Below are 24613 nucleotides of genomic sequence, written 5' to 3'. Positions count from 1 at the left end.
ATCATGCTCACTTGTGTATAAAACGAAAAACATTATGTTTTTTTGTATATGCAACATTGGAAAATGAACTTAACGAAATTATATCGACGGCAGAGAGAAACCAGAGAGAGAGGACATATTGTTGTATAGTTAACATCTACTTCTTCAGAGGACGGTAGTGCGCAACAGCATTTTGCAGTTATAGATTTTGGGCCGTCATGTCCTCTCTCAAGTTTCTATCTGATCGAATCGTTAAGCGCATGCGAGCGCTGTCGGAAACATTCCAAGCACAAGTAGGAGGCTTAGGAACAAGCTTGCATCAACATTGTTTACTTTTTGTTCGCTTTGAAACGTTTTTTATTAAACTCGTGTTACGGACGTGTTCGCGACGTATACAGTGAGAGAATTACATCTTCATCTTACATTATTCGACGAATTTTCGTTGATCGCGTATTGAACACGTGGTCATTTTTTTCATCAGCATGGAGTCTAGTAACTCGATGCCGCCAGGAATGGATTCTCCCGGCGAGGACATTATTCTGATGGAGACTGTAAAAAGTATAGTGTCGCATGAAGGACGCAATGAAGCAGAGGGAACCGAGGAGGACTTTTTCCTAATATCGCAGGACCAGGCTGTGCAATATCCTGAAGGGAACATCGAAGAAACGATGTCTCACAGGCATCAGACGGAGGTCACATTGACGTGGATGCATCTCTGTAGGATATGCGCTAACACGAGCGATCGTATGATACCCATCTTTGAGGGCGAGGGAGCACAACATGACTTGATCAGTAAAATACTCAAGTATTTGCCGATACACGTGTGTACAATAAACGTCGAGTTTCAGTTCAAGTAATTTGATAAACAACTCGTTGATCATTTGCTTATTGTTTTTCACAGGTAACCGAAAGCGACACTTTGCCGTTGCAATTGTGCGAACGTTGCGCAAACTTTCTGATAGCCTGGCATGAATTAAATGAGGGGTGTCTAAACGCGGAGAGAAAGCTGCTGGAAATGCAAGATTCGCATCTGCGAAATAAACAAGAGGTAAAAATGCATGAAGAGATTTAAAGAATTTTAAGCAGAGATTCTTAAGATTACAAAACTAATTAGCAAGATAGTTAATTATATTCACGAAGAAAAATGAATTAACTGGATTTCTAGTTGAGATAATCAAAATTTTTTAGTTAAATTTTTCAAGAATTCTAATAGACTTAACCAGAATTCTTCATTTATTTTCCACCAGAATTTTAGTTGATTCAACCAGACATTTTTCTCTGTACATTCTGAGAGTTCAAATAAAATATATAATAACATTTGTTTGAACTAGAAATTATAAAATGCACACAAAAGTATTATTAGGCAACAAGATTCACTTTTTTTTTATTTCATATGATCTCTTGCTTATTTGTGTTCAAAATAACATGTACAAGGTAAAGGCTTGCCATTTGTCTTTAGAATTTAAATATATACTTCTTTTTTTGAGAGATTTAACTCTTCATTTACACTCTGTCATTACATCATGTTCGTGGAGCTTCTTCACTTTACTAATCCTAACTAATTTTACATCTTATTTTAGAAAACATGTTTTTCTGTTATAGATATGCTTAATTTTATTCTATTTTCCTATATTATTCGTTTTTTCCTCATTACTTGCTTTTAATATTTTTCTGTAATCAATTTTTTTGTAATTTTTGCTTTTTCATTATCAACTATACAATATTCTAATTATATATTTTAAATATTTGCAGTACTACAATCCTTCTTTGGATAATTTAGAAGTTACTGCACCTATGTTTGGCACAACAGCCAGCACGATCATTGCATCTAATATTACGTCTAATATTACGACTAATATTGCGTCTAATATTACGGATCCACTAGTAAGTGTGATTAAACTAAAAAATAATCCTCTTGAATCAGAAACATAAGAAATTTAATTAAACGTCTTATTACAGCCAAGTCAACAGGACGATGATAAAAGTGGAGGTTGCAGTATCGAAAAAATTAATAAATCTGACAGGTAATGATCTCATATATTTTCCTAATTTGTTAACTAAATAAAAAGAGCACGAAATTCTCTTTCTCGTTACCTGTTCCTCATTTATATGAACGTTTGCTCATGGTCGCCGTATTTTTAGCACATAGATGATAGAATATTAGAATATAATGCGAATAATATATATACAAGTGTCACATAAAGCTTGTTAAACATTTTCCGTGTATCTTACGAAAAGATGAAGACTGTTCGACATCGACTACATACGAGCAATCGTGATACGCGTCATAACGAACTGTGAAACTTCGCTGAGCCACTTTTTATAAGAAAACATAAAAACTGAACAATTTGTCGGCGTTGGATATGCCAAGAACATTTTTGCGACAACTTAACGAAAGATTTTTGAGCAAAGCATAGAAAGAGAAAGGTAACACGCCGTAACAGCCGGGGTGGTTGGCTTTAGCGATTACCTAGAAAAAAAAAACCGAGCGGCTGTGACAGCCGATTCGCAATTCTCCGCTGCGTCATGCCGCGCAATCGCAAAACCTGGAGTCAAGTTTCGGCTATTTTGCAGGTCATGCGGCGTCCGGACACCGTTAAAAGTGTCCCCGGACACGCCGAAAGCATTTTGGAAGCCATACAGGAAACGGTCCCAGCCAAGACTCCGCAACCTGACAAAGCCGAACGCGACGGCCGAGGATTCCAACTCGGTCTGGATCGCCGTCATGGACACGGCGCACGATCAACCATCTACCGTATCTGAACAGCCGGAGAGTAACGATCAGTTGCCTATCGAAGTGAAGGGAGAACCTGTTTCGATGCATCATTCTATAAAAAATTCTGATCTCGAGGACAACAACGAGCTTCGAACGATCACTATCGCACATGAGGTGAAGAAAAGCGAGAGAGATCACATTTCTTCTGACGACAACTCGATGCATTTGATACTTGACAATGAAAAGGACACTAAAGATCTGTGCAAGATTCTTGGAAAAGCGACGCATAAAGAGAATACGTTTCAGTGCGCTGAGTGTGGTAGATGCTTCAAGCTGAAAGACTCATATTTACGACACATGAGAATCCATAAGGATGAGCGACCGTTTACTTGTCACGTGTGCGGCAAACAGTTCCGTGATTCTGGAGGACTCACCAGGCACCTCAAAGATGTGCATGCGAAGGTGAAGAATTTTGTGTGCGATCTATGCGGCAGATCGTTCGCGTCCAAGGCGACGCGAGACGATCACCGACGTACTCATACCGGTGAACGACCGTATATTTGCGATTCGTGCGGGAAGACCTTTAAATCCAAAGCGTCCTTGTACATCCACAGCAAACTACACACCGACGTATTCCCGCACACATGTTCATACTGCAGCAAGCGATTCCGTCGGCGGCAGGAAGTGCTGGCTCACGTAACCACGCACACCGGCGAGAAGAATCATGTGTGCGACGTGTGTGAGAGGAAGTTCCGAGTCAAGTCCGAACTCGCGCGACACAAACTTATACATTCCGATAATAAGCCGTTTGTCTGCGTTCATTGCGGTCTCGCTTTTCGGCAGAAGCGCTACCTGAACAATCATATTAAGAGCCGGCACAACGAATCTCTGCGAGTGTCCTAACGATAAGAAACGTTAGAAATTTAAGCCGAAAGAATATCATGGCCCTTTCCTTCTCTCTGCTTCTCTATGTAGATACAGCCTTTCGCGCCTTCGACGAAATCGATTCAAATCTGCCGCCTTTGTTGTTTTTCCAGGTGCGAGCTGACAAAGGAGAGATCTTTCACGGCATACCATTCCTCGTGTAATGCTGCACTGTGGGCAAGTAATGCCACGATAAAGTACGAAAGCAATCCGATGAGAAGCATGACGCTGATTGCTAAAGAAATTTCGAAAAGAGAAACACGCAATTTGTCAGATAATTGCACTGCAGAAAAATATGCCGAGAAAATGGACTCCAACATTTCAAGAGATCAAGAAAAAAATGAATCGACAATTCTACAGTCAATGAGTGAATCTGTGAAGAAAGGTTATACTTGCAATAATTGCCAACGTGTCTTTAAAAGAAAACACCATCTAATCCGCCATATGACGGACTGCAAATATCATGATTCAGCCAAAGAAGATTCGTCAAGAACGCGTAATAAAGTGACAGAAAAGAAAACAAAGACCGACGATGATACGATAAAAAAGAAAAACCGGTTAGTAGAAGATATTAAGAGCACAAGCGACGATGACGAGTTTTGCTTTCCATCAGTAAAACCATTGAAAAAACAATTCAGAACTTATCCATGCAACTATTGCGAGCACACGGCACAGAAAAAGAAACTGTTAAAAATTCATCTGACGGAGGCGCATCCTGAGGTCGTAAATAGAAGTCGGAAGTCTTTTGTAGCAACAGAAACAGTGCTTCGCGCCCGAATAGAACACGACGGTAAGATTTATTATCATTGTAGTGAATGTGGCAAGAATCTGAATTCACCGTACACCTTCTACTGGCACTTGCGCATCCACACGGGCGAGCGACTATTTACTTGCCACCTATGTGGTAAAAGATTCCGCGTGAATCAGGGTCTGACACGACATTTGAAAGATACTCACGCTGGCATCAAGAATGTACCATGCGATCTGTGCGGCCGCATGTTCTCGACGCGGCGCAACGTCGAGGATCACAGACGCATTCATACCGGCGAGCGGCCATACGTCTGCAATGTCTGCGGCAAAACATTCAAGCAGAAGGCTTCTTTGTTCGTGCATAATCGTACGCATTCGGACGTATTCCCATTTAAATGTAGTTATTGCGATCAGACCTTCCGCACACGACCGCCACTGATGGTGCATATCACTAAGCACACTGGTGAGAAGCCGCATGCGTGCGATATATGCGGTCGTTGCTTTCGTATCAAGTATGAGCTAAAGCGGCATCGATTGATTCATTCTGATGAGAAACCCTGGCGCTGTACCGACTGCAGCCTCTCGTTCCGCCAAAAGCGCTACTTAGTTAATCATAAAAAGCTCAGTCACGAGCCATCACGAAGTTTGGCCGCTCCCCAAGTAACGGGCTGACTCTTTTTTCAGATGTACGCGTCGAGTGTCGAAAGACGAATCGGAGAAATACGCACGAGTCAGCTCGCCAAGGAACGAAGAGTCTGACGTTAATGTCGGAAAAGCTCAATCAATGGTATCTAGCAAGAAATGTCTGTCATCGACGCATCTTAGCGATTTTGACGAGAAATTGGAAAAATACAATTCGGCAAATTCTCCGAACAACTCTGAACAAACGCAGAAATCTCAAGAGAAACATATGATTAATTCTCAAGAATGTACAAAACGATCAAAACAATTATTAAAACAACACGTCAAATTAACTCGCTCGAAAACGACAAAGGGTGACGGAAGTGCCTCTCACAAGTGTGAAGAATGCGGAAAAGTTCTTTCTACATCGTATAATCTGCTAATTCATCATAACATTCACGCTGGCGTACGGCCGTACATTTGTTCCATTTGCAACAAGAGTTTTCGATCAGCGTCTGGTCTGAACAGACACGTGCGCGACGTCCATGACGGCGTTAAAAATTTCGCCTGCGATATTTGCGGTCGTCATCTTGCCTCGAGAGCATCGAGGGACGAGCACAGGCGCACTCACTCCGGTGAGAGGCCTCACGTATGCGAGACTTGTGGCAAATCCTTCAAGCAGAAGGCGTCCCTGCATGTGCACCGACTCTACCATTCAAAGATCCTGCCATATCGTTGCGTTCTGTGCGACCGCGGTTTCAGAAGAAAACAAGAATTGGACAAACACGCGATCTGGCACTCTGGTCGAAAGCCGTATGTCTGCGATATCTGTGACGAATGTTTCCGCAGCAAAGGTTGCATCACCCGTCATCAACGCACTCATACCAATCAACGCTTGTATGTTTGCGTAATCTGCGGCGCCAAATTTACTCAGGAGCGATATCTGAAGAGACACTATGGCAATTTACATACGGCTGTACGCACGTAAGAGACAAGATGCAGGATTTATTTTTGGACAACTGAAATTGTGAAACATTTGCCATTAAACTTGATGCCATCAATACACCAGCTATTAATCCTTCGAACACTTTAAAATTAGATGAGAAACAAAAAGAACTAAACAATCCTTTATAGAAAAATCATTCGTATTGATTTCATTATATTCTGTATCTGTATCGAATCGAAGGGAATTTCATGTATTAAAGAAAAAAACTACAACCAAAAAAACCAGAGATTGCTTTTCTTGGTTAAAATAATTTTTTTAATTTATTGACAAGATTATGATAAAAATCATAAAAATAAACAAATAAAATAAGAGATTAAGTATTACTAAACAAGAAGTATTTGGAATAACTGAGAAACTATATTCTCTAAAATCCTACATAAAAAAAATTTAATCTGACAATTCTCGAGGTCATTAAATAATACAAAAAGAAGCTGAGCAAAGGAAACTGTAAGTAAATTTCATAAGATATATCTTGCAATTATTAAAGAAAATGATAAATATATCGTGTGAAATTTTAAGATTGAAAATTGTTGATTTCAATGCACATTGTTTACAAATAAAATTTTCTTTTCACGAACTTTAAGATTTTGTAATATAAATATATATGAAATTGACTAAAAGAATATTTATTAAATATTTGTTTAAATAAATTAAATATCTTTAACACACACACACACACACACACACAAATTAAATACAAAATGATAATAAAAATATAAGCTTGTTAACAAAAATGATTACTTTTTATTTTTACAGATTAAAAAATGAAGTCACACACGAGAGAAAAATCATCTATAGTTATTGCCAACGAGTGTATAAGAAGGGAGAACGGAGAAATAAAATCAATCCAATCCAAACTAAAACGTCCAATGTAATCGATGAAAATTCAAAAAATATTTTTTTTCCTGCAGATAATATCGATAACGATACATCAACTAAATGTTCGTCTTCCACAAATACATCATCTACAATGTCCTTCTCCTTGACAAATGACAATAAGAAGAAGAGTACAGAAGATGAAGGTTCTAATTCTACTAATCAGATGCGAACAAATTGCACGAAAGGAACAACATCAAACGAGGCTACGCGACAGAATCTTATAGCGGAAATAAAGGAGTCCAATGAATATCTAGAGAAAAATGTCAAACAATTCAAATCCAAAAAAGTTGTGTGCACCAGTCCGTCGATAGTTTGCAAATTTTGTAACAAGAAGTTCCGTTCACGCAAAAATCACTGGGCTCACGTACGCACACACTCGAGTGAGAAATCATACACATGCCACATCTGTGGGAAGCAATTTGTTCAGGGTGGTAGTCTATATTATCATCTGAAACACGTGCATGACGGCGTGAAGAATCACACCTGTGATATATGTGGTCGCAGCTTTGCCATGAAGACTGCCATGGAAGACCACCGACGTATCCATACTGGTGAACGCCCGTATGTGTGCCACACGTGTGGCAAGACGTTCAAAACCAAAGCATCTCTCTATATACACAGTAAGATCCATACAGACGAGTTCCCGCACAAGTGTACTTATTGCGCGAAAAAGTTCCGTTGGAGACAACAAATGTTGGGTCATCTGACAGTACATACAGGTGAAAAAAATCATACGTGCGACGTATGCGGTAAGAGTTTTGGCGTAAAGAACGACCTAACCAGACACAAACGCGTCCATTCCGAAGACAAACCGTATACGTGTCAAAAATGCGGTATCAGTTTCGGTCAGAAACGTTATCTCAAAAGTCATGAACGCTTAAAGTTAGGGACGTGCGGGTACTCGCAAAGTGAACTCCGAGATTTATGTAAAAATCGTATCGAGTTTGATTAGTGTCATCGAATAGTTAGGGTCGGATAAATAAAATTTAATATAAATGTTCCTGATATTAAAAAATTTAAGTTATTTAAAAGGTTTATGATAATATAAAATAAATACTTATACAAACGTATTTAAGATACAGACAGGGTAGTTCGTTATTGATGTTACAATTAAAAGGATAATTCTAAATGGAAAAATATAAAATAAAATCTCACATTGTAAATCTAAAATAGAATTTTTTAATAAAATCTTTAAATTAAATATTTTAAATTAAATATTCTGTTTTAAATTTGAATAACTTGGAATAATAATTTGCTACATAATAGTCAATTATATAAATAATTAGTACTTGTGATTATTAAAATAATTATAAATGAGTAATTGATTATGAGTATTGATTAATTATAAACAATAAAATAAAATTATAACATATGATATCCATATATAATATATAAAATGCGCGCGCGCGTGCGTGTGTGTGTGTGTGTGTGTGTGTGTATTATAAAATATGTATAAACATGTATAAATTGTAATAATTATTTTATAAATATTTCATAAATATTAATAATTATATGATATAATTATTAATAATTATATTAATTTTTAATAAATATTAATAATTATATTAATTTTTAATCTTTAATATCTTGAATTTCAAATATTTTTCAAATGTTTGGGAAGAATATTTATATATAAATAACTTTTTGACATATTTTTCTTCATGTAAAATTATCCTTTTTCTATTTGTATCTATAAATAACGAAGAATGTAATATGCAGCGTGTGTGTGCGTGTGCGTGCGTGTGTGTGTGTTTGTGTGTGTATATATTTCATGAATATTATTTTTAAACATACCCTAGTAATACCTAATAATGCGATGCAATGTAATGCAAAAATTTAATAGATAAGGATATTTTGAAATTTCATAAATATCCATAAATCAAAACCAAATTTTTAATCGTAAATAAAAGAGAATGTTAGTGTGTCTTACATATGTATTACATTAATCTTATTAAAAAAAACATTTAGAAAAAAATTATTCTGAAATAGATTATTTATTGATGTTAATTTTACGTTATAGTTTTTTTTTCCGCATTATGGAATCAATTTTATTATTATTAATATATATATATATATGTACACGTGACGTGACGTGACGTGTAATATTTTAAAATAGATCTTTTTTCATAATTACGAATCAAGAATTAAATAGATCATAATAAAGAAAGGAAGAGAGAGAGAGAAAGATAAGTATATTACATGTAAAATAAAAAAAACATTCCTATATATATATATATATAGTGTGTGTGTGTGTGTGTGTATGTGTAAAAAATTTTGTAAGTGAAAAATGACTAAAAAACAAAAGTCTATTGCTTACTTTTTAAAATATTAAAAAATCATTGTTTTATTTAAATAATCTCTTAAATAACTATACTCAACGAGAGATTTACCCCTCTTCATAGGAAGTGATATATAATATAATAAGCAAAGTAAGCTGTCTAGAATCGTATACGTAAATATGACACGCTTGGATCTAGGCTTAGAAAATTGAACAGATAAAATAATTTTGACATCCTCATTTTGCTCACTGCCTCATATGCACGAAGGGAAGTCTGTCTCTTTGAATTGTGTATATAGGACGCTACTTTAGCAGTCTTCCAATGATTAACACTTACAATGCTTGTTATATCATTTTATCCTTTTGTTATTTATATATAAATATTCAAGAGGGACAAACGATGCTCGCGAGTATTGTGAGCGTCAAATAGAATGCACTCTTTGTAGTTCAGAAAGAAAATAGTAATAAACCTTCAATATATAGAATATATAGAAACTTTTGTGGAAATTAATATTGATGAATACGAAAAAGTTTATAATGAAAAATACGTAAATGTTATAATTAAAATGTACATATGATACAATTATAATTTCTGAAAATTACTTATAAATGAAACATCAATCTATGTAATCATATTTTCAAAAAAAAGACAAGTAACAATAACAAAGAAAAAATAAGACAATTACATATCTTAATTGTCATTACAATATGCGTAATCGTCGTTTCAAGAGAAAGTAGACAGAAAAATTTATATTTTGATATATTTTTTACGATATATTTTTGTAATAAGAGTTGCATGATTTGTACAATTGCCTACATAATCATATTGATCAACAGTTGGAAATTTAAATCCAACAATGATACAAACAATACAAAATTTATTCCCAATCGTATATAAACAAGATTATTTGTTTTTAAAATGTGCTCGGTAAGTACAAAAAAAAATTTAAACTCATTTCGATCATTTAAGTTTGAGTTCGAGTCCGTCGATTGCTTGCGCTGCGACATTGGGCTTTCTTTTACGATTTAAATTGCAAAATTGACTATTATTGCCCGAGCATTTATATACTATATATCACGTTTACGAATCTCTAATCACAAAGAGTCAGGAAAGAGGAAAATAAGATTTTAGAAAGAAGACAAAAACAAGACCGGATTAAGAAAAAATTTGCAATAAAATCAGCATCATCACAAGTATGATATTGTCTTTTTAAACGAAAATTGCATTGAAATATTAACAGAACATGGATATGACAATGCAGACGTTAGATGCAGAGCACAGAGCATCCGAAAGCCTTCTGCATTTTATCCGTATGATTCAGTGCAGGAATATCTGCCCTATATGTAATCTTGCATTTCTCACAAAGATGAATTTGTATCAACATATAAATGAATACCATGCCGGGATGTCTTTCACATGCGATTGCTGCAACGTAATCTGCGATACTTGGCTAAAATTTCTAGAACATAGTTACTCTGTTCACAGGCACATAGTATTCTGTCCTTATTGTTATAAAGCTCATTCCAATCATTGGAGGTTGAGACTGCATTGGAGAATGCATGGTAAGAAAATATATTATCAATATGGCATTATGACAAACAGTTTTTTGAATCAAATATATTGTAAATTTATATTTGCACACAGAGCCGTTCGAGTGCGAATTATGTTACAACACATTTAAAACATTATCAAATTTGAGGGACCATCACCTCTCGCTGCATCATGAGGTGCCATTCGACTTACCGTATCGTCCACCGCAAAGAGCTCCAATGCAAAGAGAAGAATAAAATTACAAAGAATAATTAATACACGAAAGAGCATTTATACATATGATTTTATTCTTTGTCGAAAACTATCAATACCGTTAAAAATAATTTTTTATAAAGAACCTCATAAAAAATATGGTATTCTGAATAAGAAACATATATTACATCTGTGTAATGTTAAATCATCTTTCAACGATTTAGCAGATTAAATGAATAATGTGATTCTTCAAATAAAACACAAATTTTTATATTTTGGACTACTACTAGATTATGACAGTTAACATATCAAATTAAAACAAACATGTATAAATATAAAAGTTTTTAAATAAAAATTGTCAGAGAATAAAAATCAGAGATTTAATTTTTCTTAAAAACAAATAGATTAAATATTTTATCTCCTAATTAAATATTAAAAATATGCCTAATTTTGATAATCTTTAACTTATTTAAGGTACTTATTTGCGTATACAGCTTAAACAAATAAACTTGTCTTGATATTTCGATATTTGTACATTTCTGCAATCGTACTTACATTACTCACAATCAGTGATTACAAATTTGCTATAGGTTTATTCAGCGTATAGTAATAGTATCAGAAGAAGCAATACAAAGTTTGGATACATATAGACAGGACTTGTTGTTTACTATTAAATGTTTAAATATAAAATATGTTCAGATGAGATTCAGACAAAAAAATCATACACATTTGTCGGTCAAATCTAATATCACAAAATTCCTCCAGTCTTCATGCTAAGTACGTGCTGCGATGTTGTTCTTATCGACTTTCTGAATCTGTAATTGCAAAATTCAAATTACCTGAAATTTTACATATCAATTCGTATATGAAGATTTCGAAAGAATAGAAATAACCTGTCGTAAAAAAGTGCGAAAAACAAAACCGAATTGTAAAATTATTTGTTAACAACAATTTTTTCAAAAGGAATTTGTATTAAATCAAATCGCCACCATCATGGGTGCCATCTTATCAACGAATAAAGAAAGCAAAGATTATCACAGGAGTCTGTGTTCTATAATTCTATGCCGGAATGTCTGCTGCAAATGTAACGTTCACTTTAAAACAAAGATAAGTTTGGACGAACACATGCAAGGAGTCCATGCCGAAACATCTTACATGTGTCATTATTGCAATTCAATCAGCAAGACTTGGTTCACGTTTCAACAGCATATTTATGCATTTCACAATGACATAGTATTTTGTTCTTATTGTTATAAAGCGTATAGCAATTATTCGAGTTTATTTCTGCACTGGAAAACGCATGGTAAGAACAGATATCTTTGTCCGTACAAATAATTCTTATGGATCGAATATCTGTATCATATAAAGAATTTGCAATTTTTGTATAAACATTTGCAGAACCGTTCGAGTGCGAAATATGTAACGATACGTTTGTTACTCCACAGAGTTTGAGAGAACATCGTATTGCATTACATCGGAACGTACCATTCCAACGAATGTTTTTCCAACGTTTTAGAAAATAAGGTCAAATTAAAAGATGAAAGAAACGCTTTCATTAATTTTTGCCTATGTTAATTACATTCAAAAATTTGCGGATATATCGAAAATGACTTTTATTCAGGAAGAAAATATTATAAGATACATTATTAGAAAAACAGAAATTTGCTTTCGGTACATGTAATGGAAGCAAATTTCAAGCAGATACACTGTTAGAAATGTTCTTAAATTTCATTAAATTTTAAGTTATAGAATTTAAACTTAATTTCATTGGCATTATTTAAATTTAATGTATTTATGACTAAAAAGTATATTTGTGTACATATACATAAAATTTTATGTATTTTTCATGAAAATTTATGAAATTTAATGAACTTTTCATAAAATTTTATTAAAAGTACATTAAATTTCATAAATTTAATGTACACGTTCATTACATTTAAGTGATTACTGTAACTTAATTTTCAGTTAAATCATTCATTACTTTTAATTTCGCTCATAACCACGAGTTTCATTTACATGTAAAGGAAGCTCGTGGTTACATTTCTAACAGTGTACATTAAAAATATTTAATATTTAATGTTGTCAATGAAAATGAAATTATAAGTAACTTAAATTTAACGTTTACTTATGTTAAATTTCATGCAAATCTAAAATGAAATTTAATAAAAAAAATATACTAAACGTCGTAAAATTTTATAAAAAGTACACTAAATTTCATGTATACAAATATACTTTTCAATTGCAGATATAATACATTAAATTTAATTTAGCGTCATAAAATTGAATTTAATTTATGTAACTTAAAGTACATTAAATTTCATGACATTTTTAACAGTGTATATTTAAAATATATATTTTATAGATATTGAATTGTCTTGATTCATAATGACTTGACATAAATTAATAGCCTAACTCACAATAAAAAATATAACGTTTATCTTTATTCTATTAGGTCCTTAGATTCCATGTTAAATTTAAAGAAAAAAAATCCATTTTCATATATACATAAAAATTTGTAAATAAAAGACTGATCAAAGTCAAAACATTTGACTTTGAAAAAGAAATTAATTCCTTTTAAAGACAAATGAATTTTAAATATCTTCCAAGACACATTAGCGTCTTCTTATCCTTATTGATATTTGTATCCTATTTCTTTTTATATAGATACTTATAAAAGTAATAAGAATTAATCCAGCATGCGAAAGATCCATCATGTGTAATAAAGGTGCGAAAAACTATTGTGTGTATTAAAGATTAAAGATTATTTTATGCATAAGTAATATTTAATGATACCTGCCTCAATTTACACTTTCGAATTTATTATTGTCCGAATGAACTTCATTATTTCCTGTAATTTTTTAATGTTAATTCATTCAAAATTTAACAAATAATGAAATCGACTGTACATTGTCACAACACGTGTGAAAAATTTATATATATAATTTCGAAAGTCCGCATAGAAAACGTTAGAGTTGGAACAACCTTGCACGCGCACGTAATACATCGAAAACTATTTATAAATGAAACACCGCCATCGTATTATTGCTCGAAATAAGTTACCCAACATGCGACGTCCACACTTCTGATGACGTTTGTGTACACGGTGTCCAGAAAGAAACGTGTTTTAATATTTTTCAAATATTATATTTTTCAAATAGATTTATAATCTTGATAAATGATCTTGTCCTAAATGATTTCTTCAATTTAAAGATAATTATAATTACCCTTTTTCTTTGATAATCCTCAGATGTCTCAGATTACCTTTCATTAAAAATTTCTCGCCGCAATACTTAAAAAAAAATTAACATTTTAACTGTAAGAATATTTTTATCTAAATGATGAATAATAAATTGGATAAATTTCTAAATTGGATAAATTTAAACAAAACCTAAGTGCGGACTTGATTAGAAAATGAACTCTGTTATATTGTTTTTTTCTTCTTCCTTTCACTTCCTTATTTTCCTCCACATAAAAGAACGGAGATGAGAACAGCGCGCACGCTCTTCACGCAAGAATAAAATAAACGAGACGTCAAAGAGGCGGACTGTAAAATATATCTGTGGGGTCCCACGCAATTTGGCGACGACGGAGACAGCGGAAAACGGTCAGCTCTATCGTCTTCACGATCAAAACTCGCCGCGAGATTTTCCTACATGGTGACAAAGTGTGGTCCAAGTAGACGTCGCACGAAAAGCGAAGTCTGCGAAGATTTATCGTTAATGTAATCTTGTTATCCAGATAATGTGATTACTATATTAGTGATCGATTTAATTAGCAAAAGTGGAAGTCGTTTTCGCGATTCGCCATATAATTGAAACTTTCGCGCAAATAATATACGGAGAAATATCTTGTATATTACAAGAGATTTTTGTTGATTTAATAAACTTAGGATTTAAAATAAAACTTGCGTAATTGTGATTTATGTGCACACATTTAATCTAGAAATGCACGAATGTGAATTCGTTGGGTTTGTATAAGAAAAATCTAGATCGAGCTTTCATATTTTTAAAGCTCCAATATGTGGCTATACGAAAAGAAGAATTTAATCTGACAAATACAATACTATAAAAGATGATAAAAGAAATCTATCAGTAATACTTTTGAACAGATTTCTACAAAGAACACTTCGTGAGGATGCAGCGAGTCCTTAGTCTTCAAATGACTCGCAATATCGACGAGTCCAGTGAATACGTGACGAAACGGTTGTGTTTCTCGTTTCTTTTCTCGGTTGGTTTCCTATGTCTCCTATGCGGTTTTCTGCTGGGCCGTTTCACCGTTGAGAGATCATTGGAGGCCCAGGCGCAAAAGATACGAAGTGAATTGGCAGGAAATGGTCTCCAAAATACAGAGTATCTTCAAGAAATAATGCTCCAGGAATTAGAAAGAGTGTCACTCGACTACGATCGCACGACGTATATTGTCTTAATATCTTATCATTTTTAATTATATATGACAATATATCTGAATATATTCTCACTTATATATCAGAATATAATATCATATAGTAGATTAATCTTTATGAAAAATTCCATTAGAAAATTATCGAATTAAATTCTTTACTAATAAATGTTCGTTATTTTCAATTAGAAATAGACAGATGTCAAATGAAGATATGCGACGCATAAGTGGGCTCTTTTCCAACTTGTCACTCATTCATAAAGTGTACAACCATGCACCATGTATTCATGCGACTGTCCGCGGTTCACGAGAATCAGGTGAGTCCTTAATGTTTTAGTTATATTTATTTGGATAATAAATGAAAAGTTTACTATATCGACTCTTAAATAGAGTTTACTATATCGACTTTTAAAATAATCTCTTACTCTATTTAATATATGCGCAAATCATTTTGCAATTTTCAATTACATTTACATGCAATTCACAAACAGTCATATGAAATAATCTTTAATTTTTTTATAAATGGGTGATCCTATTTAAGAATCATTTACCTCCTTTTATTTTTGTAAACTTTTTATGAAACTTGGCCTATAATATGGAATAATTTGGTAATATTTTCGCTTTATTTTAAGCTCATCAATATTGCACAAACAGTTAAGTATTGATTTCCAAACAGACCTCCAAATTTTAATTACATTATGAATCTTGTAAACTCCTTTATTACAGATTACTACCTTTTTTACATTTTCAGGCTACATTTAAACAGCGTCCAAGAATCTTCTAAAATTAAATTTTATTAAGTTTTAACTAAGATATAATAAGATTATTATTGTTTTTATTTTGAATTGGGAATTATTGGGAATTTTAGAATTCTAAAGCTAGAATGAAATTCAGCTTTGAAAACAGATTCTTCTTTAAGTTTTTCTTTAAAGATTTAATGTGATCATGTTTCGAATAGACCGGTCTCGGAAGTTACTTGACACTATCGTGTCTCTTAATTTTATCATTGCATATATTTACTTAAAGAAAAACAATGCCTTTTATCTTTTCTCTCGTCTTCTACAGCAGGATTTTCGTTTATTCTACTGATTTGTTTCAGATAGATATATTATCTTATCCGTTAATGAAGACGGTATAACATTAGCTCTGGAATTGGCACAAGTTCTAGACAAGATATGTTTAGGACACAATTGGCGACCACGACGAAGTTTAATCTTTTGCATGTCTTTTACATCTTCGGACATTTGCCCACAAGCTCTGCCTACATTTATATGGCGAAGAACTATGGCTTACGTGACGGTGCACGGTCGTTTTGTGCGAGGTTTGCTCGAATTTTTATTACTTACGTGTTATAAACATTATATAGGAAACACAAATATAAAGAATTATCTGATTTCAGCTAACAATCACGCGGTTTTATTCGGATCAGATATCATACGATCCTTAGCTGTCGAAGCTATCAGGACAATACCCGGCGATAATAACTGGACATATCTCGAACACGAAGTGTTCGGTCCTCGCCTTTCTTTAGATATTCCGCAAGTGATATTTTCGTTCGTAAGTAGTCTCATTTCATACAAAGCTTTTTCAGAATTTCATCAATATAAATTGCATTTATTTTTAATTTAATAACATATATTGCTATATTTTAAATTCTAAATTAAGATTCAAACAATTTTATTATTAAAGTATCTGCTTAAAATTTGTAAATATTTTATGAAATGTCTATTTGGTTAATAATATTAATCGGATGATTTCTGTGCTTTCATCTCTTTTTTTTTATGCAGAATAATAATAGCCTTACACACAATCATCACAATCAAAATTCCCAACTATACGACATAACTCTGGCTCAGATGGTTGGCCAAACTATATGGCGATTGTCCGAATGTACAGTTATTCAATGGGAACCTAAGTATTTTAACGAAACCGTTAATGAAATAGTGGAGTCTATTAACACTCAGACAAGCAGATTTCAAGATGCAAAGGGTATTTTTTATTTTCTTTGATTTCATTAATTTTCAACAAGAGTGTTAAAAAGCCTGAATTAATCGTTGCTTTTCTTCAGAGAAACTGAAGAAAACATTAAGGATATTGCTCACAGCTGTGGAAGAATTTAATGCAGAAATCAACACGACAGATGATGTTCAGTAAGTATAGTAAACTCAGAATTAATTAATGATCAATTAATTAATAATCTTAATAATATCTGTATGAAATCAATGACATGGATATCACAGAAATTACTAGAATTAAAATTATTAAGAAACTTGTCTCATATAACTTGCTAATTATATTTTAATGCGGCGAAATATTTTAGGATGCTGCATATGAGGATATGGAATGATCTGCTTCTGGATCTGGATAAGGCGCTTCTATGTTCTGATAAAATTGATTCGCATTCCAGAACCGATCTAGCGACGTTTCGGAAATTGTCGCACGATTCCATTAGTGAATCTACCATATTAGCTTATCTCGACCAGATGACGAAATGTTATGAGGACGCTATAGAAATTCTGCAAGAAATATAAGACGAAAAAGAGAAACTTCTCTCTCGAAAGGATATAAGAAAGACTTCAGAATATATAGATTGTTACAGGACACCTGCTTCTTGTTGTGACAATACACATTTTTCATGAATTGCTCAGTCTCAATTGTTTTCTACGCAAAGCAACATAAATGACAAAACGAGTATTAGTGAGTATGAAGAATTTATAGCTCATTTTTATATTATAAATAGTACATGAAAATCGTTTTGACATTTCCTTTGCTTTACCTTATTTCATGTTTATTGCCCAGCTAAAGACAATTACAATTTTACAGTGAATGTAAATAAAATATATATTTCTATCTGTGTGTAAAAATTTACAAAAATAACACATAACATAATACTTATTTGTATATTTTTATACAATATATATAACATATGCTTTCGCTATCACATTTTATACTTTTTTGGAATTACTATAAAACTTTGTGGAATTTATATATATTCGTAATTTGTACCCTACATGTAAAAAACATTAGATTCTCTTCAAATTAAATATTAAATTAAATAAGAATTAGCTTTTAAATATATATAATATACTAATTTAGAAGAGTTTAATGTAATTATATATTTATGTTTATGTAACATTACTTTAGCTTTAAATTGTAAAGCTATTTATCTGACATTGAAAATGTTACATACTCCACATTAAATAATCCAATCATGATATATAAATAGATCGGAATGCGAATAACATCATATCAAATCTGTTCAGATTTTTCTGATTTATGTCAATTTCATCGTATCCCTCCTATACCATATCTTATTTCTTTTTCGAACTGTGATGCATCGAGAGTACCCTCTATCGCCTCACAATTCGGATTGAAGACAGAATAAGCGCTGGGTTCGCCACGTCGTTTCGGCCCGGATCTGGTGTTCAAGCAGATAAAGATCAGAGCCGACAGTACGAAGTAGACAGCACCGAACTCGTACTCTAATGCGATCATATATAACGTGGCCCATAACAGAAAGTATAATAAATAGATTATTCGTTTTAACACTGTACTTTGCGATTCCTGTGTGTTGTCCTCCTCCTGAACGTCAATCTCCTGGACATCCTCTTCGACATCCACTGACTGTTTGCATAGTTTAACCTACAAACAAAGGAAGAAATTTATATTCCTTCCTCAAAACATTTTTTAAAACTTCCCGCAACTTTCTTTATTTTTTTCCCTCATAAATATAACCTCACCTGCTCCTCCTTCATCGATTCTTCAAATTTCTCGATTCTGATTTCACGATTCCACGAAAATATGTTTCTCATTACACTCTTGATCGATTCCATCATTTCCTGTCTGCGCTTCTTGCGTCTATACGCCTCCAATCTTTCCTTCACCGTCATCGCGATTATTCTGAATTCATCACGATGATGTTTGACATATCAAATGTTTGCAATTGCTGCCTGCTGACAATCTGCCATTGCTAGCAATAGTGGCATGTGGCAAACGCGACTTAAAATCGACTGAATCAATTTCGAGATATCGATATTAGTCAAGTTCTGGTCGAGAAATCGAAAAATTAAATTTCAATTTCTCTAATCAGAGTTGGACGAAGTGGCTCTTAAAATCCGACTTTACAATTTATGGTTAACTCTTAACTGAGGTTCAATTTATTCCTGATCTTTTTCCAGTTCTAAGATTCGAACTCGATTAAGAATTAACCATGAGTTGTGAAACTAAAGGTGAGTTCCAAATTACGCAGAAAACGCATATACTGCATTATTAGTTGCTTTCCATTTACACATAAGTGAAACTAAGTCTGAAGTGAACTGAGTATTTCATACTTGACAAAAAAAAAACAAAGTATGTATTTCATACTTTGGTAAAAATAAGTTATCACATGATAACACAGATTTATAATCTCACTTTTAAAGTGAGTTTACGAAATTCTAAAGCACGGTCTCGATTTTGTATAAATTATAGGCAAAAGCTCAGTTAAATCTTACTTGTTAGAATGTAAAAGGATGCTCATTCAACTGAGTTATGACATCACAAATGAGAATTATCTGAGAATTCTCTAAGAATTATCTATCGGTGGAAAGCAACTATTGTTAAACAGTGCTTCAAAATCAGTTCGTTTTATCAATGCACATAATTTAGTTATTCGGAACGATTTCCTGGGCGATCTGGTCATTAATGCAAATTATAAAAATATTATATATTTTAATTGTATTATTACATTATACAAAGTGAAAATTTTTAAATATAATAGACCGAATATCTCGGAAAACATGAAAAATATGGAAAAATGTTTCAGATAAAAGTTGTACAGTCTGAAGGGATACAAATAAAATATACTGATAAAAATATAAATACTGACAAAATATCGATGGATAAGTCGAGAAAGTCCAGTGTCTTGGCCACCTAGATTATCTAATCTGAGAGATTATCTGATCTACCTAGATTTTTTTTCTTTTGAGGCAAAATTCAAGAAATTTTTTATGAATTATTAATTCTTCAACTACTGAAAATATGATGCTAAAAATACGCCAAATGTTAAATAATTTCAAGAAACGAATTACAAAGTGTGCATAATAATTTTCAACGAAGATTGCAAACTTGGATAAATGCAAGTGGACAACATTTCGAACACTTACATTATTAAAATTTTCCTTTTTCAAAAGAAAAATTTGTTTGAATTTATTTCATTATGTAAAAATTCTGTTTCTTTTGAAATTGTGTCTTTCACTTCTTCGTAGATTTATTAATTAAAGTTTATTTCTTTTTTATTTTTTTCCTGAGTTCTCTTTCCATCATTTGTCCTTCAATCGTCTTAGGCCTATAGTCATTTAATTATATAGACAACACATAATTCACGTAAAAATGTGCATGTATAAAATATAAAATATCTCGCAAATTATTAATTTTTCGATAGCTTGAATACTTTTATGTGCCGAATAATCAGAGGAATCATACTACATAAAAAAAATTATATAATTCCATTTAAAAAAATGATGATAACCTTTATAATCTTAAAAATTGATTTTTTTGGACAATTTATTTTATCAATATCCCTTTAGATCGTACAACTTTTATCTGAAACATTTTTCCGTATCTTTCATATTTTCCGAAATATTCGATCCATTACGTTTGAAATTTTTACTCTGTATATAATAATATAATATATTGCTGTATTATTATGTATATTACATTATTTATTATATTTTTAATTATTAATTATTATTATCTAACATATAATAATGTAACATCAAACTTCGAAAATTAACTTCTAAACTTATAATATTAATTAAGAGATTCTCGTAATTAATATTAATTATGAGAAATAAACTAATTATAATATAAAATAAACAACTTTCAAGGCAAACAAATTCGTTTCGACTTCTTCTTCGCCATAACATTTGTTCTTCTTTAAGATGCGTTCCAAATGGTACTCATAATGTGAGTGTTATTTGTCTTTGTTTAACATTTAATAAACAACAAGAATGAAATGATTTCATAAGCATTGCAAACGTCAAGATGACCCATTTAAAAGATACAATACCACGAATATTTGTTCCAAATTATAAAGCGCATAATATCATACATATATTTATAAATTAACGCATTAAACGCATCAACTGTCTCAAGTCGGAATAAAAGCAATCAAAGCACTGAAAGAAATGCTAAGAATTTAGGATAAACAGTACAATCTAGGAAATTCTCAACGCTACGAAAACGTTTCCAATGTGCTTGAATCAGACTTTTTATATATAATCTACATGCACTACACTACTGCTTCATGAATAACTTCGAATATATCCTAAGAGAAGCAGAATTTTTTATAATTATAAACAAAAAAACAATGAAAATTTGATAATTATATGCATCTTTATAAGATCTTAATGTATCGCAATTATTTATATTTAACTGTACGATTATAAAATAATATTGCTGCCGAAAAAAATTATTCGTTTAAAAAGATTATTAAAAAAATATCGTAAATCTGTGAGGGAAAAAGAAAAGAAGCTAATACCTTGAAAACATTTAATAAATCGAATGATATTTAATAAAAGGACTTCTATACTTAAGGACTTCTATACTTAAAAAATTAATCAAATTAAAATAAATTGACATATGCTTTTTTATACACACAATATTTCAATAATTTATAGATAATTTGATCATTTCTTTGCACATACTTTATCTTATTTTATAATAATAAAAATCCATATTGTTTAATCTGATGAAATACTGAATATACAGAAAGTACAAACAAATAAATGCAATTTCTTTTTTCCACTTATGGTAAAGTCTTATTTAAGAAATTTATAAGCAGAATATTTTAATTAAATTTATAAGCAGAAAGAAAAATAACATGGAATGTATGTATTCATTATCTTACAACAGCAACATTACGTCATCGTTTATCTCGCCTAGTTGTTTGTCATCAAATGTTAAATGTGTTATTGGAAGATAAATATTTCACATATCGTCACAATCATAGAATATAAAAATTTATCGCTCTTTGTAATTCTCCTAAGCGCTTAGAATTTGCACATTATAATAGTGTATGTGTAAGATTGAATTACTGTCGAATAAGCTGGCTGCTAACTGATGATAACAAGTGACGTGGTAAGTTTCCTTTTTATTCACTTTATTCTTATTCTATTTAACCATGAACAAGAACCGAAAAAAAAAAAATACAAAGATGATCACAAAACTGATTCTTATTTATTAAGATCAATTTCATTAAGATCAATCTAAAATTAGAACTTTTAATTAATAATTAATTGATTATAATAGTTAAGGACTATAGACATTTTTTTAAATCAAATACAATCAAAGACAACATTCGCAGATAATAAAAATTGAAGATAATAATTCATAAAAAATAATATAAATCTTTTAAAAATTTAAGAAATGAAAAATATTCTATTGCCTGTTTCTACCAACATTAATTTTTTGAATTCAACTTACTCTTGATTTCTTTTAGTTCTTAGAAATCTACTTAGATTAACTTTAATCTTTGTTTAATTTACTGTCCATCTTTTTTCTAAAAATTAGAAAAAATAAAGAGTAAGTTAAACTAAGATTGAAGTTAATTTGTATTGGTAGAAACAGACATAGCTACAGTTGTATACCAATTCCTGACGTCAGTGCAAGCAAGATCATGCGACACCAGTCGGTCTTGCATCAGTCTCATAGAAGTCATCGGGACGACTGCACGTGCGTTATGTCACGATCGCCTAGCGAGTTAGAAAATGTTTGTGATAACGATAATAATGGTAGAAACATAAAAAATATTAGAAGAAACATCACCGGCAGGATGACTAATGGTAACCAGCAGGAAGGTCGTGTTCTGGTACTTTACACGGGTGGTACGATAGGAATGATGAGAAATGAACAAGGAGGTGATTATTTCATGAAATAAAAAATTACTTTAGATGTAAATTTCGAAAAAAATCTTGCGCCGTAAAATCTTCATCACCATAAATTTCAGACATAGCTAAGTTTTTACATATGAATGTTCTTCTTCATTTTTTATGAAATCTGATCTCACGAGGAATCTCCGATTTTGTCCTTAATTTTCTTCTTAATTTTTCTCTCGTTTCACAGACTACGCAACTTACGGATTTTTAGTGTCTTTCGTCCACAGATCATTGATAGAATATATTCATGTAATTTAGTTTTTAATGAATAAAATGGGTTCCAATGAAGATTTTAGATCCAAAGAATAGTTTACGTAATTTGTCTTGGATCTCTGGTTTTATCTTTGCTACAGAATTTTTGAATATAAATCGAAAGAAAATTATAAACATAATATAATACAATTAAAACTCCAAATGTGATGACAAATAAATTAGTGTGATTACAATAAATTTAAAATAATGTCGTTGTGACATCATAATTATCTCTATAATTATCTTTATTATATTTTGTTGATAACAACAAAATGACTGTTTTCTGCAGTACTGGTGCCATTAGCTAATGCGTTTGTAAAAAACCTACGGAAATATCCACAATTGTATGATCGAGAATATGCCGAGAAAAGATTCGGGGCGATGGGACCGCTAGTTTTGCCGTAAGTATTTAACATTTAATATTATTTGCAGATATTAATTGTGAAGTCCCATGCAGAAATAATGAATCAACAATGATTTCCACAAACTCGTATTGTCGACTAAATTCGTTGGAATTTTAATTTTGAACTTTCACTCGTGAGAAAGAAATCGGATATTAAATAAATCATTTGAATTGCTTCTAAAAATATAATTCCTTAATAATTGATATTTATAGTTAATATACTTATATTTAAGATTGTCTTGGAATAAGAATGAATTATAAATACTGGCCTAAGACCTTTTTTATTATTTTTAAATTGAATATAGTTTTCAACAAGATTGAGAAGATTAATCAGTCGATTTATTGTAAAAGATAAGTAATTAAGCAGCATTGATTTTGAAAATTGGAAATTTGGAATTTCTTCTGTGCCAGTTTTTTCAATCCGATTATTTTCCATAGGAAAACATGAACCGTAAAAATTCCTAGTTTGCGGAAGAACGTGAACCGGTTCCCCGCGTACCATTTCGCTTTCTCTTAAAAGTTTTCCTCTTAATCTTGCAGCGTGACTGCAACTGACAATCGTCGGGTTGTTTACAACGTATTCGAGTACTCGAATCTCTGCGATTCCAGTAATATGACCATGGATGGCTGGATTCGTATTGCTAACGATATTAAGGTGTGTGAAACGATGTTAATTCAGACAGAGACTTAAGAACTTAAAAAAAATATGTTTCCTCTCTTATTTAAATTTTTTAATTTCAATTTATT

General features: G+C 32.0%; 7 protein-coding genes across 7 annotated transcripts in view; 6 read left to right on the top strand and 1 right to left on the bottom strand.

Annotated features, from left to right (window-relative positions):
- Nucleotides 1–330: 330 nt before the first annotated feature.
- Nucleotides 331–5091, top strand: LOC108686535 (zinc finger protein 260-like). Its single transcript, XM_018191892.1, has 5 exons — nt 331–800; nt 881–1027; nt 1732–1863; nt 1939–2003; nt 3733–5091. The coding sequence occupies exons 1-5, from the start codon at nt 462–464 to the stop codon at nt 5039–5041; spliced, it is 1992 nt and encodes a 663-aa protein (XP_018047381.1). The 5' UTR covers nt 331–461; the 3' UTR covers nt 5042–5091.
- On the top strand, nt 5043–7876 carry LOC108686537 (zinc finger protein 2 homolog). The gene is made up of 2 exons (XM_018191894.1): nt 5043–5974; nt 6753–7876. Exons 1-2 carry the CDS (start codon nt 5154–5156, stop codon nt 7825–7827), a joined length of 1896 nt encoding a protein of 631 aa, XP_018047383.1. The 5' UTR covers nt 5043–5153; the 3' UTR covers nt 7828–7876.
- Nucleotides 7877–10397: 2521 nt separating this feature from the next.
- LOC108686491 (zinc finger protein 408-like) lies at nt 10398–10941 on the top strand. Its single transcript, XM_018191829.1, has 2 exons — nt 10398–10716; nt 10799–10941. Exons 1-2 carry the CDS (start codon nt 10398–10400, stop codon nt 10939–10941), a joined length of 462 nt encoding a protein of 153 aa, XP_018047318.1.
- A 949-nt stretch (nt 10942–11890) lies between these two features.
- On the top strand, nt 11891–12420 carry LOC108686548 (PR domain zinc finger protein 5-like). Its single transcript, XM_018191910.1, has 2 exons — nt 11891–12200; nt 12296–12420. The coding sequence occupies exons 1-2, from the start codon at nt 11891–11893 to the stop codon at nt 12418–12420; spliced, it is 435 nt and encodes a 144-aa protein (XP_018047399.1).
- Nucleotides 12421–14739: 2319 nt separating this feature from the next.
- Nucleotides 14740–17935, top strand: LOC108686538. The gene is made up of 7 exons (XM_018191895.1): nt 14740–15309; nt 15485–15612; nt 16395–16616; nt 16695–16852; nt 17083–17284; nt 17364–17445; nt 17616–17935. The coding sequence occupies exons 1-7, from the start codon at nt 15032–15034 to the stop codon at nt 17824–17826; spliced, it is 1281 nt and encodes a 426-aa protein (XP_018047384.1). The 5' UTR covers nt 14740–15031; the 3' UTR covers nt 17827–17935.
- Nucleotides 17936–18490: 555 nt separating this feature from the next.
- Nucleotides 18491–19185, bottom strand: LOC108686547. The gene is made up of 2 exons (XM_018191908.1): nt 19036–19185; nt 18491–18937 (listed from the first exon to the last, which is right to left on the bottom strand). Exons 1-2 carry the CDS (start codon nt 19183–19185, stop codon nt 18581–18583), a joined length of 507 nt encoding a protein of 168 aa, XP_018047397.1. The 3' UTR covers nt 18491–18580.
- Nucleotides 19186–24456: 5271 nt separating this feature from the next.
- The window catches only part of LOC108686536 (L-asparaginase), a 4454-nt gene continuing 4297 nt past the window's right edge, over nt 24457–24613 (top strand). The window contains exon 1 of the mRNA XM_018191893.1: nt 24457–24521. The gene's annotated coding sequence lies outside the window, so the exon portion shown is untranslated. The remainder of the gene's footprint in view (nt 24522–24613) is intronic.

Source organism: Atta colombica, unplaced genomic scaffold (assembly GCF_001594045.1).
Source record: "Atta colombica isolate Treedump-2 unplaced genomic scaffold, Acol1.0 scaffold187, whole genome shotgun sequence".
Taxonomy (NCBI): domain Eukaryota; kingdom Metazoa; phylum Arthropoda; class Insecta; order Hymenoptera; family Formicidae; genus Atta; species Atta colombica.
This window is presented reverse-complemented; position numbering and strand designations above follow the sequence as displayed.